We start from the raw sequence: 17360 nt of genomic DNA, 5'->3' as shown, positions 1-17360 counted from the left end.
TTTTTTATTTTTCCCCAAATGAAATTGATTTACATTTGTTTCAGAAGTACAGGTAGTTTTCGACTTTACAAGTTAATTCGTTCCTTGCACGCGCTCATAAAGCGAAAACTCGTAAAGAGGGAATTTATTTCCCATAGACATAATGTTATAAATAGGGGTTACGTTCTCAACAATGAAATTAGTTAGCTAATTAGTTTATGTTAAACAATCATTGATTTATCCAAAGAAATGAAAATGTAGCCTGTAAAATCAAGCAAATTATAATAATAGAGAAATTATTTACAAGTTACAAATGTTACAAAGAATGTTTATTCTTCATCATCATCGACTAAATGCACTCAATGATCACTCATTATTGGCTCGGCACTCGTTCGTTTGTTGCACAAGGAGTCGTCTTCTTCAGAAATGTTTCAAGAGGCATTTGTTTCCAAGATAATCTTCTCTTTTAATTATAAATTTCACGATTGCATACATAAGCATTTTTTGAAGGCACACACAAATTGCAACTAACACGATTCGTGTGGAGTAACAAGTTTACAAAGCTAAAAAAAAAGGAATGAAGAGAAGATTCTGAAAATTTATTTGTTTTTTATACGATTGAAGATTTCAGTAAAGGGGAAACACATTTCACCATAATAACGTAAAAAACCACACAATTCCAGCTATCGGTATTTTCGCAAATGCAAGAAGATCGAGTTTACTACCCATTTATAATTGCTTGCAGTAACAGAAAAGCCAAATATAAACCAGAAATTGCAAATTGTTTTTATTGTTATATGATCGTGACCTCCAGAAATGTGCTTTAGAAAAACATCACAAAGGCGTTTAAAATTGATTCTTATAATGGAACATATGATAAAAATGGAAGGGCAACACATTTTAATGATTTGAATTGGTAACTAATACAATTTACAAACCACGCTCACAATCTTTTATATGGCCTTAAGGTCACGCTCGTGACCTTAAAAATTACATTTTAGAGAGATAAATAGCTTAGTTATACAGCGAAAATTTGAACATCCGAGATCTTGAAACAAATTACCAAAAAACAATGTGTTATTGGATTCAAATTACGATATTTTAATGATATGATAGTGTCTCTGGAATTGATTAATATCGTAAAGTGGGGTACACTGTATTGTATAGTAACGCACATAGTTTGGAATGCGGTATTTATGAATGTTTAACATTCATTTTTTGCATTTAATGTTCATATTTTCGATTTTGTTGATACTTGATACTTGGGGGAAAAAAACTCATAAAGCGAGAACTTTATGTATACTGATTACACATTTAGACTAAACTAAGAACAGAGAATAACTTTCTCACTGAGGAAAAAAAAAAAAAAAAAAAAGCAGCTGATTAGGCAAAATTTCAATTCAGAAATTAAACTCTAAATGATAATACAATACAATAGAATTTACAATTAATACAATTTTAAGATCAAATTTGAAAATTTAAACCCAAATATGGCAAAAGAAGTCCAGACAACAAATCACCTAAATCTAAAAATAAGCAGATAGCCCCCTGGTGCTTTTTAACTGATAAACTATTATGTTTTTAAGGTCATTTCAAATAACATATTCTTTAACTTAGAAACTGTCTTGAAACCTTTCAGTACATGCTATCATCTCTTTTGTTGGCTTTACTGTCCAATTTGAGCCCAAAGTTAAAAGAAATTCTCTGGAATTATTTTACTGTAATGTTGGGCAAACAACCCAAAATAAGAACCAATTAATATTTAAAGGCATTTATGTAAAAAGTTTTAATTTTTACAAAAAATTCCACGAATAAGACTCCACAGAAGAATAAGCCAGTCCTCAGAAGAAAACTCGCTGCCATGGGTCCACACACATTAATTCAATCATTGCTAAAAGAGTTATACAGTTGAATAATCTTTCCTGCAGTAATGAACATTATCATATCATAAAGGATAAAATTTCAGTTATGATTTGGGGAATTCTAATGCAGCAATAAATTATTAGTTACACACATGAATACCATATAATTTTACATTAATACAGTGAAGTGAAATTTTTTTTGTTACCTGATAAAAGAAGACATCTTTCCTGTCAGTACCTTCTGTAGCATAATCTTCTAAAACACCCTCTGTAATTGAAATTCAGACATATTTATAAATTTGCATCATCACTATTTAGCCAAGAATATCTTATGAATATTCATTTTGTGAATAAACAATATAATTTCAAATAAACAATACAGATATCTCATGTTAAAAATAATTAACCTGATGTTCTTAAAATAATGTAAAAAATTATAATGTAATAATTAATGATCATGCCTAGAATTAAACCACAATGACTGTCACTATGGATTAACTCTAGGTTTGAGGACCTCTGCAAGGCAAAGGGGGGAATTTTTCTCAGCATGCTGATTCTTAATAGGTTGGTGGAATTTAGTCTATAAAGGCTATTTACTTAATCAGGAGAAAGTGAGAAAAGCACTAGCAGAGAGCTATGAATGGGGATAGGAAGTTTTTCTTGCATGTAGGAGGGGAGAATCAAATAGGTCATTAAATGGCTGCAGTGGATGAAAATCCAGCAGAAACGACAGATGAGTTGAACAGATGAAAACAAGCTTGAATCTCAGAGATGTTAAAGGGTCAGAATGCTATAAATTTAATGATCTAAATTTACAGTCATTCTGTATCTGAATTTTTTTTTTTCTTTGATTTAATGATCTCAGAGAAGTATTTGATTTGCTAGAAACTACTATTGAGGCTAAAGGATGGTAAAACTCCAGGGAAGAATGCTATATATTGCAGGTAAATATATAAAACCATTGGGAATGCTAATAAGAGCATCATTAGACTCTGAGAAGATCCCTTTTGACTGGCGAAGTGGTGTCTCTCCAATCTACAACAGTGGAGCTGAAGAGGAGTTGGTTAACTATAGGCCAGTTTGTTTGACTTCTGTGGTAGGGAAGATCATGCTGTAAAAATGTTAAGGATGTGATTCAGGACTATTACAACAAGAATGGCATCTTGAATAGATTCTAGCATGAATTCATTAAGGGATGGTCATGCCCGACCAATCTGATAAATTAACTGCTAAACAGCTGGATGCAGGCAACAATTTTGACATTATATATTTAGAAGTGAATAAAGTTTTTAATACTATACACCACAGAAGGCGGCTATATAAATTGGAAGAAGTGGGAGTTACTGGTAAAATCCTAGGCTGTATGCAGGCTGGCTAAAAGATAGGAGACAGAGGAATGTCACAAATGATCAGTCTTCGGGGTGGAGTAGTATACCAAATGGTGTCCCTCAGGGCTAAGTGTTGAGTCCCATCCCATCCCATTTCTAATTTTCAAAAATGATACTGATGAGGGTATCCAAGAGAAGAAGTACAAGTTTGCTGATGATCTGGGGATGGGAAGGATGGTTCACAATTTGAGCCAGGCTGCATTGCTTCAAGAAGACTTGGATCAGTTACAAACATAATCAGAAACATGGCAATTAAAGTTTATTACATATAGATGAGCTGATCCAAAAAAAAAAAAAACTCAATTTTTCTGAAGATGAGACTTTTGGGGTTATATTGTAAGAACCAACTTATACCAGCTGGAAAAATGAAGGTATTCATAAGGAATGATCAACTCTGGCTTAAAGTCATTGTGATTAAGTCACTTGTCCATTATTCCAGATGAGATTAATAAATTCTCACAATACAACCTTAAAGTATCATCTTTAGTCGAAAGAGGTACAAGATAAATTATTTTAAAATACAAAAAAGAATATCAATTTAAATAATTTTTTGCTTAAGTTTTAAGTATTTATTATACAATGTTATAATAATGATGTCTAACATACAAACTTTGGTTTGTTTTAAAAATTCAATTACGTAGTAATGATGCAATTGCACTAAACAATGTCCCAGTTTAATGATAATTAAGAGTTTAACAAATAGTATTATTGTCACAATGCAGTATGTAGTCTTTACTTTTCCATTAGCATTTTTACAATCTATTCTGCTCTGGGCATATAACAAAGTGATGACTTTTAATCATAAAAATAAAAATAATTATTTCTTTTTTTAACCTTTTCACCAGTGTGTTTATAAGCATTACGTGGACCCTGAGCAGTGAGTTTTTCCAAAATTTTGTAGAATTAAATCTTTGTACATAAATGCTAATTTGTTCTTATTTTGGCTTGGCTGCTCAATATTAGAGTACAAATATTTCACAAATCAATCAGATTTCTTTTTTTTAATTACAAAAGAATTTGTAAAAAACACTTTACTGCATCTTTGATATATAGAAGACTATCTTCATCTATTTATACATCACTTAATTCAATTTCATTAACTTCTGGACCTGAATTCCAGAGAGTTTCATAAGCCAAAATTGGACAACAATGGTTGACAGGCATTATCTCCCACGATAATTTTAAATCCATTTTCGTGTTGCCATCCATTAAAAACCATGTCTACAACCGCTCAGAAACACAGATAAGAAATGGCAGCACTTATTGGAAGATTTGTAACATACTTTAAAACCTTGAAAAAAATATACGTACTTGCCAATGGGACAATGTGATCTAAGTACGATGTTGTTGCACATAGGCAGAACACTTATGATTAACACTTTCAATGGTCTACATTTTTCATGTGTGAGCCATGAGGAGTATAAACACATATCTACATTTCAAAAGTTGCTTCAAACATATGCAGTACTTTGACAAATGCAAAGTACTGAATATGGGTATAAGTAATCCCACAGAAACGTACAGACTTTGCAGTACTACACTTAGAGCGATAGAAAATGAAAAAGACCTGGTGTAATTGTGCAGCCATATATGAAATTTTCTGAGCAGTGCAGACAGGCTGCCAGAGTAGGTCATGAGGTCTTGTCAATAATATACAGGAATTTTGCTAGTAGGGAAAAGGAGGTGATTATCCCTTTGTATAAGGCAATGGTCAGGCTATGCCGTGAGTATGATGCACAGATCTGGAGGGCTCATTTTAGGAAGGATGTAGAGTTGCTTGAGTGAGTACAGAGAAGGGCAACATGATTGGTGAGGCAACATGATTGGTGAGGCAACATGAAAGAGTGGTCTTACCAAGAAAGGCTTAAGTTCTACAAATTGCAGCATCTGGAGACTAGGCACCTGCGAGGTGATCTGATTGAGGTGTGTAAGGCCTTGAATGGGTTGATCAAGCTCAGTTCTATGAGATTCTTCCTCTTGCTCAGATTATGAACCTGAAGGGGCATAAATTCAAATTGAGGAAAGACAATTATAAAATAGATGTGCAGAAATTTGCCTTTAGCTGGTGGGTAGTTGATTGCTGGAACAAACTACTATCTGTCATTGTGGAAGTTGATAGCTTAAATAAATTCAAGGAGGAACTGGACAAACATTTAGAGGGATTGGATGTGTGAAATGTGGTTTTTTTTTTTTTTTTTTTTTGGCTGATGCTACATAAGCTTGCTTTCTTGCATCATAAGCCTCAACTACTACTATGTTTTTTTAATAAATGAATTGTTTTAACTTTTTCTAAAATATGCTACCATCTGTTATGTGTTTCCAAGTAACTGTACACAGTTTATAATAGATGGCAGCAAAAAAAAAAAAAAAAGCAGCTTTGAAAATCAAAGATTACAACTGTTCATCCCAGTGGTCTCTAATCATTTCAACTTAAAGCTGAAATTGAAGAATTGCTATGGAATTCAGATACAGATTTGATGAACTGAATCGAGTAATACATAAAATCAGGTAATATATAAATAGATGTAGGGTTATTGTATCAAAAATAAAATGACAACAGATTTTATTTACAATTTTTTTTCGCATTTTTTAAAATTTTTTTTACTTCAGATTCTCAACAATTTTACTATAATGTTGGGCAATGAAGTCAAAATATGAACATATCATTTTAAAGCATTTATGTACAAATTTTTCATTTTTAAAAAAATTAAAACTTCCACAAAATAACTCACTTTACAGAGTTTGCTGCAAACTGTCTGCTAAAAGGATTAAGTCCCATTTCACTGGATAGGTCGAATGGAATTAATAAAAATTTTGAATTTTACAAATGAAATACTATTAAAACCTCTATATCTTGAGAACTTCAAAATGAACTTAAAATTATTTTTATGCAAACTTTACATACCCAAATGGTTGTATATTAACAGGTTTTCAGAAGAATAAATAAGACAAGGGGTCAATGCTCACATTGATGAAGAACTCATGTCTACTCTTCCAAGGAAAATTAAGTGGGTTACCCAGAGTTTTTCTGAAAAGTGTGGACCTGTAGTTGCTCATCAATGTAAATCTTAATCCTTTTTTTTTTTTTTTTATATATATTTTCCTGTAACCCTGACCCTGTTAAAATACAGCTGTTTGGACATGCACAGTTCATAAAAAAAAAAGCTAATTTTAACTTCTGGTCGAAGCTGTTCATGGACTAATGTTATTAGTAGAGTTCCTTAAAGTTCAATGTTGGACTTCTTACTGTTTTAAATATTTATTAATGTTACTGAAGACATCAAGTTTAATATCTAAATTTTCTGATGACCCAAAGATTGAAAGGGTTGTCTAAGGTGGTTAATGATAGAAATCAGAATGTGCTACTCCTGGATCAATTAAGTTTTAACGCTGATAAATGCAAAGTACTGCATCTGGATAGCAATAGTCTCAGAATACTATACCAATTGAGTGACACTAGCAATAGAGAATGGAAAACACCAATGGGTACCAGGTCCTGCAAGAAGTTCTCTGAACAGTGCAGACAAGCTGTAAGGACATGGGGTTCTGTTAATGACATACAAGAATTTTGCCAGCAGGGACAAAACAGTATAAGGCAATGGTTAGGCCACAATTTGAGTACTGTAACACAGGTTTGGGAGCTTTATTTTAGGAAGGATGTAAATTTGTTGGAACATGTGCAGGGAAGAGCAAGATTAGTCAAGGACACAAAAGGGCATTCTTACCAAGAAATATTTGACTTCTGTAATTTTCAGTTTTGAGAAACTAGACAACCAGGAGGAGATCTGACTGAAGTGCTTAATGCTTTAAATCAATTAAGTAAACTAAATGCTGTTAACGTTCTAACTTTTTTTCAGATATATGCACAAGGGAACCCAGTTTTAAAGTGAGTTTATGATATTAACAAGAATTTAGCAAGTTAATTTTTAAATATGAAATTAAATAATTGATTTTTTCTGCACATCAGGATATTTTAAGCATGTTGATAGTAACATAATGAATAAAACAGTTTCAAGCATGTTTTTAACGGTCTGGGTTATACATTACCAAATACAGGTGACCCCTGCTTAACGCTGACAATTCGTTCTGGAAAAACAGAGCGCTAAGTGAATGCACGCTAAGCGAGCGCTGCATTCCTATAAGGTAACATATGTATTTGTGAGTTGCAGTTGGTGCCATGGGATATTTCCTAATCAATAATAAACGCTAGCGTAAAGATGCACAAATGTCGGTCAAAATATTTAATATTCAAATGTGTGTACATATAAAATATTCTGCATTACATACGTATTTAATTATGTGGTAACTACTTACGTATCAAAATTAAACTTAAAAAATTAAAAACTTATTGAGAAGTATAACACATGACACCCCTCATCAATAATTTTAACAAGTTCTTTTTTGAAAGTTTCAGCTCCTTGATCTGCACTTGCAGCTTCTCCCTGGATTTTAAATCTATTCAATCAGCCCTTACTAGTTTTAAATGGTTCCAAAAAAATTTTTTTTGGTGAGTTTTCTTCCGATCATCATATAGGCTAATCTCTCTCTCTCTTTTTTTTATAAAATTTAACTGAATTCTGCATTGGATGTTATCTTCAATAAAATTAGTTAAAGTCTCTCCATTTCAATCCTAATAGCCAGCCTAGCTCTAGTTGCTTGCAGTGGAACAGCTGTCTTTCCCACTGCTAAAATTAATTCTTTATTTTTTATAATTGGTCTTACAGTTAAACTTGCCAGTCCTAAATTATGGCACACATCCGCTTGTCGTTGGCCGGAATCGATTCACTTCAAAACTTCTAATTTAATTTTCAAATTCAGTCTTTTTCTTACATTTGTGGTCTTCATACAGCATACAGACGTTACTTTTTCATTCTTATCTGCCATTATTAACTCTTCGAAAATGTAACTGCGTAGGTTGCATTAATTATGATACAATGTTCGAGTAAACTGTCCGTAACGCATGATGTCTAATACTGTACTGGGTGACGACTAGACTCCGGATAAATGCATATAACATAAATATTACACGCAATATACTTGATCATTTTTAAAATGTTGATCTCAGAACTACATAACAAGTCACTGTACTGCAATTAAATTAGCGTGTGAGAAAATTTCACTGAGCATGGGAAAATTTTCTCAAGGCGGCATGGGAAACGTTTTAATGCTGTTTTGCTATTCATTTTCAAGCTATCGGACTCCATCAACTGAAATGGGTTCGTTAATATGCCAAAAATGCAATCTGTAAAAGAGTGTTATAGTCAGATATGGGTTATAATATAAGAACAGCGTTATAGCAAATCGGCGTAAAGTGAACCGCATTATAATGAGGGCCTGCTGTATAAATGTAGGTGTTCTTATGCTGCATTATTCTTTGATTCTTTTGACAAGTGATATTAAATGAGGGATATAAATCAAAAATATCACTAAAAAGGGAAATTCTAATTAAATTACTAATTAACTAACTGAACTGGAATATTGTTTCTGACCTTCATATTACAGTGGGGCCTCGACTTACGATGACATTGAAATCCGATATTTTCGGGAACCAATATACCTTCCATATGATCATTTATTTTTAAGGACTAATGAGATATTTGCAGGTACCGATGACTTTCTGATGCAGCTGGAATGATACATGGGTGAAAAATTTCAAATGCATGGCGCAAGGAACATCACTCGTCCGATTGTTCTCAACCAATTAGTGTCTTTTTTATTGTTCAACATGTGGTGTGCGGAACATCACTCATACGATTATTTCAGATCTATGACAATCTGAAACTTAAAGCTCCATCAACCAGTGGCAGTGTCGTGCGCTTCAAAAAAAGAGCGAATATCAAGTGTTGAAAGGAATGGGGAGGCATCCAGTGCTGATAAAAAAGCAGCTGAGAACATTAAAATTGAATTCCAAGAGTTTGTTGATCAGGAGGGTTATCTTCCCCAGCAGGTTTTTAACATGTCTGGCCTCTTCTGGAAGCAAATACCCAGGAGAACGTACATCACTAAGTATGAGGCTAGTTTACCTGGTCCTAAGCCTGTGAAAGATAGGCTCTCTCCTGTTGGGTGCCAATGCCTCTTGAGATTTTAAGCTGAAGCCTTTGCTTGCGTATCACTCAAACACCCCCAGAGTATTTAAACAACAAAAGGTCGACAAAAGCTGGGAGTGTTTTGGTGCAGTAACAAGAAGGCCTGGGTTACAGGATATGTCTTCAATGAATGGGAGGTTGAAGTTTCCTATCCTTCAGTGAAGAGTTATCTTAAGAAAAATAAGCTTCCTGTGAAGGCATTGCTCCTGCTGGATAATTGAATCTTGTTCAATCCCTTGAGGCACACTTTGACTTTGTTCAAGTCAAATTTTTGCCACCCAACACCACTCCTCTTCTTCAACCAATGGACCAGCAAGTGATTACAAACTTAAAGAAAGTCTACACCACGAAAATGTTCGCAAGTTGCTTTGCAGCGACCTCTGGTGAAAATGCTGTCACCCGCAAAGATTTTTGGAGATCAAAGTTCAACATGCTGGATTGTGTGAGGCTGATTGTAAGTTCTTGGAATGGTATTTCCACCAGGTGCGTAAATTCAGCCGAAAAACATCTGGCCTTTAATTATCCATAATGTTGATGGATTTGAGGATGATGGTACTTTGACAAATGATACTGTTACTCTTGGTAAATCAATGGGTCTGGAGGTTGGCGAAGAGAATGTGGAGGACCTTATTGACGCTCATGGGCATGAGCTAACAACAAAGGAGCTACAAGAGTTGGAGGGATATATAGAGAGTGACACTGGACAGGAAGAAGAAAAAGATGCCCAAAAAGTGTCAGCTAAAGAGTTTGGAGACTGTAATTTCTTGTTGGGAGCATTTAAGAGAAGTGGTAAAAAACACCCCGACATTGAAAACACTGAACTCATGATGTGAAAAATGGAAGATAAAGTCATTTCTTACTTCAGGAAGCTACAAAAAAGTCATAAAAAAAACAGTCCACTTTGGACAGTTTCTTTGCCGGTAGCAACAAAAGACTGAAAAGACACATGATGAATGATATAGTCCCACAATGCCACCATTGAAAGAAATACCTATTTTATGTGTTGTTGGGGAACGAATTACAGGAAATTAATGTATTATTGGTTTCAATTTACAATATTTTCAACATACAATTGGTTTTGTGGAACGAATTACCATCGGATGCTGGGGCCCCACTGTATTCATATTTTTGATTTGATAATCAAATATTTTTGAAATAATGAGTTTATTGAAAGATATTTGAGAATGTGTACTGGCAATTGTTAGGAGTTACTATGACAGTTATAAGTTTTGCATTTTTTTTTTAAAATCCATATGCAAAGCAACACGGTACATCCTTGATTTTATGAACCCCAATTTAATAGACACCTCTCTCCCCCAATTATTCCAGAAAGTCAAGGGTTTACTATACTTTAACTCTTACCTGGCAGTATGATGGGTTAGGTCAACTTATAAGTTTTTTTTTTTTACATTTTTAATATTTCCTCTACATACCTGGATTAATTCCATGTTCTGCACAAAGCTTTTTCCAAAATTCAAAACCAACTGTCAAGAACATAAAAACAAAATATGATATGTACATATTGTCAAGTTGCAATTTACAAAAACAAACTTTTATTCATAATCTAACAATACATGTTAATTTGGATGGCATTAGGATACAAATTAAGAACTTTATTTATTAAAACAAAAATAACCTTATTTATTTATAAACAATAATAACAACAATAATGGATAATTGTAGCAGTGTGGTATTAAGGGCAAGTTGCTACAATGGATAAAAGGGTGGTCGAGTGGGAGAAGACAAGAGAGTGGTAATCAATGGATGCTGCTCTTCTTGGACTAATGTTATTAGTGGAGTCCCCAGGATTTGGTGTTGGGCCCACTGTTGTTTTGTATATTTATCAATGATATTGATGAAGGTATACCAGGCTAAATGTCGAAGTTTGCAGATGATACAAAGGTTGGCAGGGTTGTTAATGACAGTAATAGCAGTGTGCTACTGCAACAGGATCTAGAAAATTTGGGCAGATGGGCTGAGAAGTGTCAACTGAAGTTTAACATTGACAAATGCAAAGTGCTGCATATAGATAGAAGACCCCAGAGAAATGTACCAACTGTGTGGTACTACACTTAGGGTGGTAGAAAATGAAAAACACCTACCTGGGAGTAATTATGCAGTTAGAAATGAAGTTTTCAGAGTGGTGCAGAGAGGCTGCCAGAGCAGGTCATGGGGTATTGTTAATGATATACAAGAGTTTTGCTAGTAGAGAAAAGGTGATTATCCCTTTGTATAAGGCAATGGTCAGGCCATGCGTTAAGTACTGCATACAGGTTTGGAGGGCTCATTTTAGAAAGCATGTAGAGTTGCTTCAGCGAGTACAGAGGAGGGCAACAAGATTGGTGAGGGCAACGAAAGGGTAATCTTACCATGAAAGGCTTAAGTTTTGCAAATTGCATCGTCTGGAGACTAGGCACCAACAAGGTGATCTAACTGAGGTGTATAAGGCCTTGAATGGGTTGAACAGGGTCAATTCTGATCAGATCCTTCCTCCTGCTCAGATTACGAATCTGAGGGGGCCTAAATTCAAAGTGAGGAAAGACAGTTGAAGAACAGATGTGCAGAAAATTGCCTTTAGTCAGTGAGTAGTTGATTGCTGGAACAAACTTCCATCTATCATTGTGGAAGTTGATAGTGTAACAAATTCAAGGACAAACGTTTAGAGGGAACAGATGTGCGAAATTTTTTTTTTTTTTTTTGGCTGATGCTACATAAAAGCTTGCTTTCTTGCATCACATGCCTTTGCTGCTGCTGCTACTACTACTACTAATAATAATAATAACAACAACAAAAACAATAATAACTGCAAATTTATTGATATGCAAACAGTCCTTACCCACACTGTATGGTCAATGAAGAATCCTGATATTTTGATACTGAGAAAAGGACATTTCATAACACTGGCGTTCATTTCTTTTAGAGTATAAAAATATTTTTTGAATTCCTCATTAGATTCAACAAAATTTATTAAGTGCTTGAGACAACCTCCTGCTCTTTGCAATTTAACTTTTTTCTTCATGTACTTCATGTAATTTTAACTTTTTCCTTTTCCTTGTGAAATACTGTTGCTATTTCTTCTTCCTTTACAATATAGATATTATCCTTTTGAAAGTTCTTTCATCCACTCAATCAATATAATTTTTAGCCATTGTCGTGCAATACATTATAACATTTTCATCATTGATTCTGACTAAACCAACATAGCCTAGTAGACAGGAGTGAGAGTGCTGTAACATACAAACTAAGTGGGCTACGGTTTAAGCCTGTGAGTGCTAAATACAATCAACGATTGTGTTCATGATTTACTGTTAAGTCCTTTGACCTGCTGGTTGTGCTGGAGTATAAACAAGATCATTTAATAACTTTTTACATGTACTTGTTACTGTACTCTGTTTTACTTCTTTCTTCATTGCAGTTTGGTTTCAAAGAACAGTTTTTATGTTATAATTTTTAATATTTGCTACTATCTTTTCTCCTATTGTGAAAGCTGCTGTAAAAATTATCAATAAACCAATGCTTTTCAACCATTTCCTTCAATTTAAATGTTTACAACTGAATATGGTTCCCCAATCAATTGTTTATGTGGAGATGTGAGGTAAGAAAAGGCATTGAGTCAGTTTGGTGTGATATAAGCACTGAGAAAACAAAATTGAGAGTTTGACTGTGTTATTGGCCTAATGACTATGATGAATATACCGAAGAGCTATACAGAGAAATAGAGTGGGCCAGCAAATCAGAATGTCTCTTGATGGGGGATTTTAACTTTCCAGATGTTGACTGGAATTTGTAGGTAGGTCACACATACTAGCAAGACTTTTGTGGATTTCTTGAATGACTGTTTACTACAGCAATATGTTAGAGATGCAACAAGAGGAAGCAATACTCTTGATATGGTTATCAGCAGTGATTCTTTATGCATTAAGAATCTACAGGTAAAACATCACTGGATGGCAGCGATCAGTGTGCTAATGTGGAATTTAATTAAAGACATAATTACTGTCGAGGGTAAAGATAAAGACTTTTGCTTTCGTAAGAGTGACTACAATGGTTTCAGACAATTTTTAAATTTTGTGCGGTTTGACTAACTGACGATGTTACCAACAACAAATTCTAAATGGGAGGTATTCAGAGAAGTAATCAGTGAAGCTACTGGGCTTTTCACACAAACAAAAAAATACTGTTCAAGGTTTAGACCTAAATGGATGCCAGATGAACTATTGAGACATGTGGCAAAGAAGAAAAATTCAGGTAATACAGAAACCTAAGGCAGATCTAAATTAGTGTGTAATCAAGTAACAAAGGAGGTTAGGCAAGCTAAGCTTATGAGAGCATTCTTGGATTCAGGGGAGGTCCACATGGACTAGAGATGTGTGAATGTATATCCCCAATTCACAAAGGGGATCAAAGAGTGATGAGAATAATTACAGTCTATTAGTTGAACTAATAAGTAATTCCATTATTTTCCTTGAAAAATAATGGAATCACTAGTAAAAGAAACAATGCAGAATCATCTAGACAATGCTGCAATTATATTTCAGACCTGACATGGGTTTGTTAAGGGGAAATCTTGTTTGACCAATTTGAATGGTTACTGCAATGTGGTCACAAAGGAACTGGAGGCAAAAAATTATTTTGATATATACTGTACTTGGATTTCAGGAAAGCTTTTGTTACTGTTAAACATTAATGATTACTGTACAAATTGGAGCAGTGTGGCATTAAGAGAAAGTTGCTGCTATGGATAAAGCATGGCTGACTGGGAGAAGCTAGAGAGTGGAAATAAATGGATACTGCTCTTCGTGGACTAATGTTATTAGTGAAGTCCCCTGGGGTTCGGTGTTGGAACCATTGTTGTTTTCTATATTTATCAATGATACTGATGAAGGCATATTAGGCTTGATGCCAAATATGTAGAGTTGGCAAGGTGATTAATGACAACATGCTACTACAACAGGATCTAGAAAAGTTAGGCTGAGAAATGGCAATTGAAGTTTTAACACTGATAAATGCAAAGTACTACAAATGCAGTGCTGTACTGATAAATGCTGCATTTTCCACTACCCTGAGTGTAGTACCAACTGTGTGGTACTGCACTCAGGGTAATGGAAAATTAAAAAAAACTTGGGGGTAATTGTGCAGTCAGATATAAAGTTTTCAGAGCAGTGTAGACAGGCTGCCAGAGCAGCTCATGGGGTCTTGTCAATGATAAACAGGAACTTTGTTAGCAGGGATAAGAAGGTGATTATCCCTTTGTATAAGGCAAAGATTAGGCCACACCTTACTGCATACAGGTCCGGAGGCCTCATTTTAAGAAGGATGTGGAACTGCTGGAACGAGTAAAGAGAAGGGCAACAGAGAGATGCTCTTACCAAGGCTTCACTTTTGCAAACTGTAGCATTCAGAGACTGTGAGGTGATCTGATTGAGATGTTTAAAGCTTTGAATGGATTGAGGAAGCTCAATGCTGATGGGATTCTTCCTCTTGCTCAAATGACGCACATGAGGGGGCACAAATTCAAATTGAGGAACAGTTGCAGAACAGATGTGTGGAAGTTTGCTTTTAGCCAGTGGGTGGTCGGTTGCTGAAACAAACTTCCATATGTTGTGGAAATTGATAAATTCAAAGAAGGGCTAAACAAACTATTGGAGGGAATGAACAAGTGAAATGGAAGGCATTTTTTTCTTCTTCATTGATGCTTTTTTTAAGCTTGCTTTCTTACATCATTTTCCACTGCTAATGCTAATATTTTTAACCAATCTCCCAATCTTGAAATCATATGCAAATTAACATCACTCCTTATTATTATTATTATCCATATGATGCAAGGAAGCCTGAGGCTTATGCTGCACCAGGAAAAAAAAAAGTTCCCGAGTAGCCCTGAGAGAGAGAGAGAGAGAGAGAGAGAGAGAGAGAGAGAGAGAGAGAGAGAGAGAGAGAGAGAGAGAGAGAGAGAGAGTCAAAAGTAGAAGGGAATCACCAAGAAAGGGAAGCATGATGATATCCAGCTCAGGACCCTGGGTGTGCCAAGCCTATACTCACCAGATGTGAGCCCCCTTCATCGCTGTCATTTTAAAAAATCAGGAACAACATTGATACCAAGAAGAAGGGTCCTTCAAAATGTTCTTGAAGGACTCTATATCTAACACTAGCTCAATCTGAAGAGCATCATCAGTCACAACTCTCCTTTCCTTCTGCTTTCTCACAAACAATCCACCTAGAGACCTTACTACTAATACCATGTTCTAATTTATACAGTGACCTCTGATGTGGGATAGCTAAATGCTTTGCTATAAATTTCACATAAATAATGTCAAAATTATTTTCTACATCCAACTCCTGAGTGACTCTTTCAAAATTCCTAACCAGATTAGTTATAAAGAAACCATGCTGTTTCCTTCCGAATACCATTTCTATTAAGATGCCTCAAAGCTTTTTTAATAATTGTTTCCACAATCTTCACTATCACTGAAGTTAGACTGACTGGTCTTTAGTTACTCACTTTGCTATTAGAACCTTTTGTTGGATTAGCAATACACTGGCACTACTCCAATCCAAACGAACTTCCACAAGTTCAACGTTATCCTCAATTTATCTTAATGGTTCAATGCATTCTTTCACCCCCTCCCTCAAAATTAATGGGTATATGTTACCAATACCAAGAGCTTTACTTGCCTTTAGGTTCAAACATTTTTTCTAATAACCAGTCTTCTGTAATTACATACTGCTCATCTTGACTAGAATAGTTTCTGCTCTCCGTGATGGATCTTTCATTGTAAAGATCAATGTGAAGTGTCTGTTCAATCCATCAGAAAATGAGCTGGTTTATCTATCTATGACTTTCTAATATCCTTTATGTAATGTTCAATCTGATTTTTTCTTCTTTTCTTTGTTGTATTCAAATATGTGAACAAATTAGTTCACATATTTAAATATGCAGTTTGTTACATTTTAGGCATGTTAAAACTCTTTTGTCCCTGTTCTTTGCTCTCTCAGCGAGTAATAATCAGCCTTCGCCAGCTTAACCCTTTGTGGTACTATTATAGGTCAATGTTACCTGTCGTGGGCTTCGGTATTTCTCAATGTTTTGTAATTCACGCACACCATCTTTTTCTGTTGTATTAAATTGGCCAGTTCTATATTCATGCATCTTGGCATCCTCCTCGTGCTATATTTTTTTAATAGTGTACATGTATTCATGACTTCTGTGACCACTTCTTTAAATATATAGCATAGTTTCCCTGTACTTGCCCTCCCTGTTTTGTTCCTTTAATAGAGACCATATAGCATCATTGATTGACAGTCTCCTTCTCTGAAATTAAAATCCATGCCTTTACCTTTAACAACTGCAATCCTTACATTTAGTACTTTCTTTAACATGCTGATATAAATAATCATTCAGTTGATTTTAAAATTTTGTCCCCCCTCCCACTTGCTCCAATCAATGTGGGACAAACTGAAATTGCTCATAAGAAAGCTTCATTTGCTCACCTATTCCATCTGCATATAGAGGCTCTTATTATACTCCTCAAAATCTTCTGGTCTATGGCATATCCCTGCTCTCATTTTCCCTTTGCTGCCAGCTATAATAAACCATACTGAGTCTATGATGGCATAAGTTCCAAGTCTGGGAATCCTTTTGTTGACCCTAAGCTGTTTTTGATAAGGGGCATGACCGCCCTTCCTATTTTGCCAATTTTTCCTAAACATGTTATATTTATAATTTGCCATAGTGAAACCCATCATTCCCTATTTCTAGGTGGTGCCAAGTTTCTGTTAGCCACCCTATTATGTAAACATTACTTTTTCTACCAACTAGGAGTTCACTCATTTATTGACAACACTCCTGACATTACTGCACACAATTTAGGCTAAGTGTTATGTTGTATACTACCCTAATACATCCTTTGAAGGAATGCAAGTTTGTTGCCCTAGTATTAGCTTATCCTACATTTAAAACATCACTGCCCTTAGCACATCTTTCAAATATCAGAAGGTTCTCTAACTTTTAAGGCCTCATACAAGAACCCTATCAAAAGCAGCCTAAG

General features: G+C 34.8%; 1 protein-coding gene across 1 annotated transcript in view; it reads right to left on the bottom strand.

Moving 5' to 3' along the window:
- The window catches only part of LOC150090723 (tubulin gamma-1 chain), a 103378-nt gene that overhangs the window by 75807 nt on the left and 10211 nt on the right, over nt 1–17360 (bottom strand). Inside the window, exons 2-3 of the mRNA XM_090379703.1 lie at nt 10749–10799; nt 2048–2109 (exon numbers count right to left, since the gene is read on the bottom strand). Coding sequence (XP_090235829.1) covers nt 2048–2109; nt 10749–10799 — 113 coding nt within the window. The remainder of the gene's footprint in view (nt 1–2047; nt 2110–10748; nt 10800–17360) is intronic.

This window comes from Mastigoproctus giganteus, chromosome 1, assembly GCF_048544385.1.
Source record: "Mastigoproctus giganteus isolate SK-2022 chromosome 1, ASM4854438v1, whole genome shotgun sequence".
Lineage (NCBI taxonomy): Eukaryota > Metazoa > Arthropoda > Arachnida > Uropygi > Thelyphonidae > Mastigoproctus > Mastigoproctus giganteus.
Note: the sequence above shows the minus strand (reverse complement) of the source record. Positions and strands in the feature narration are given on the sequence as shown.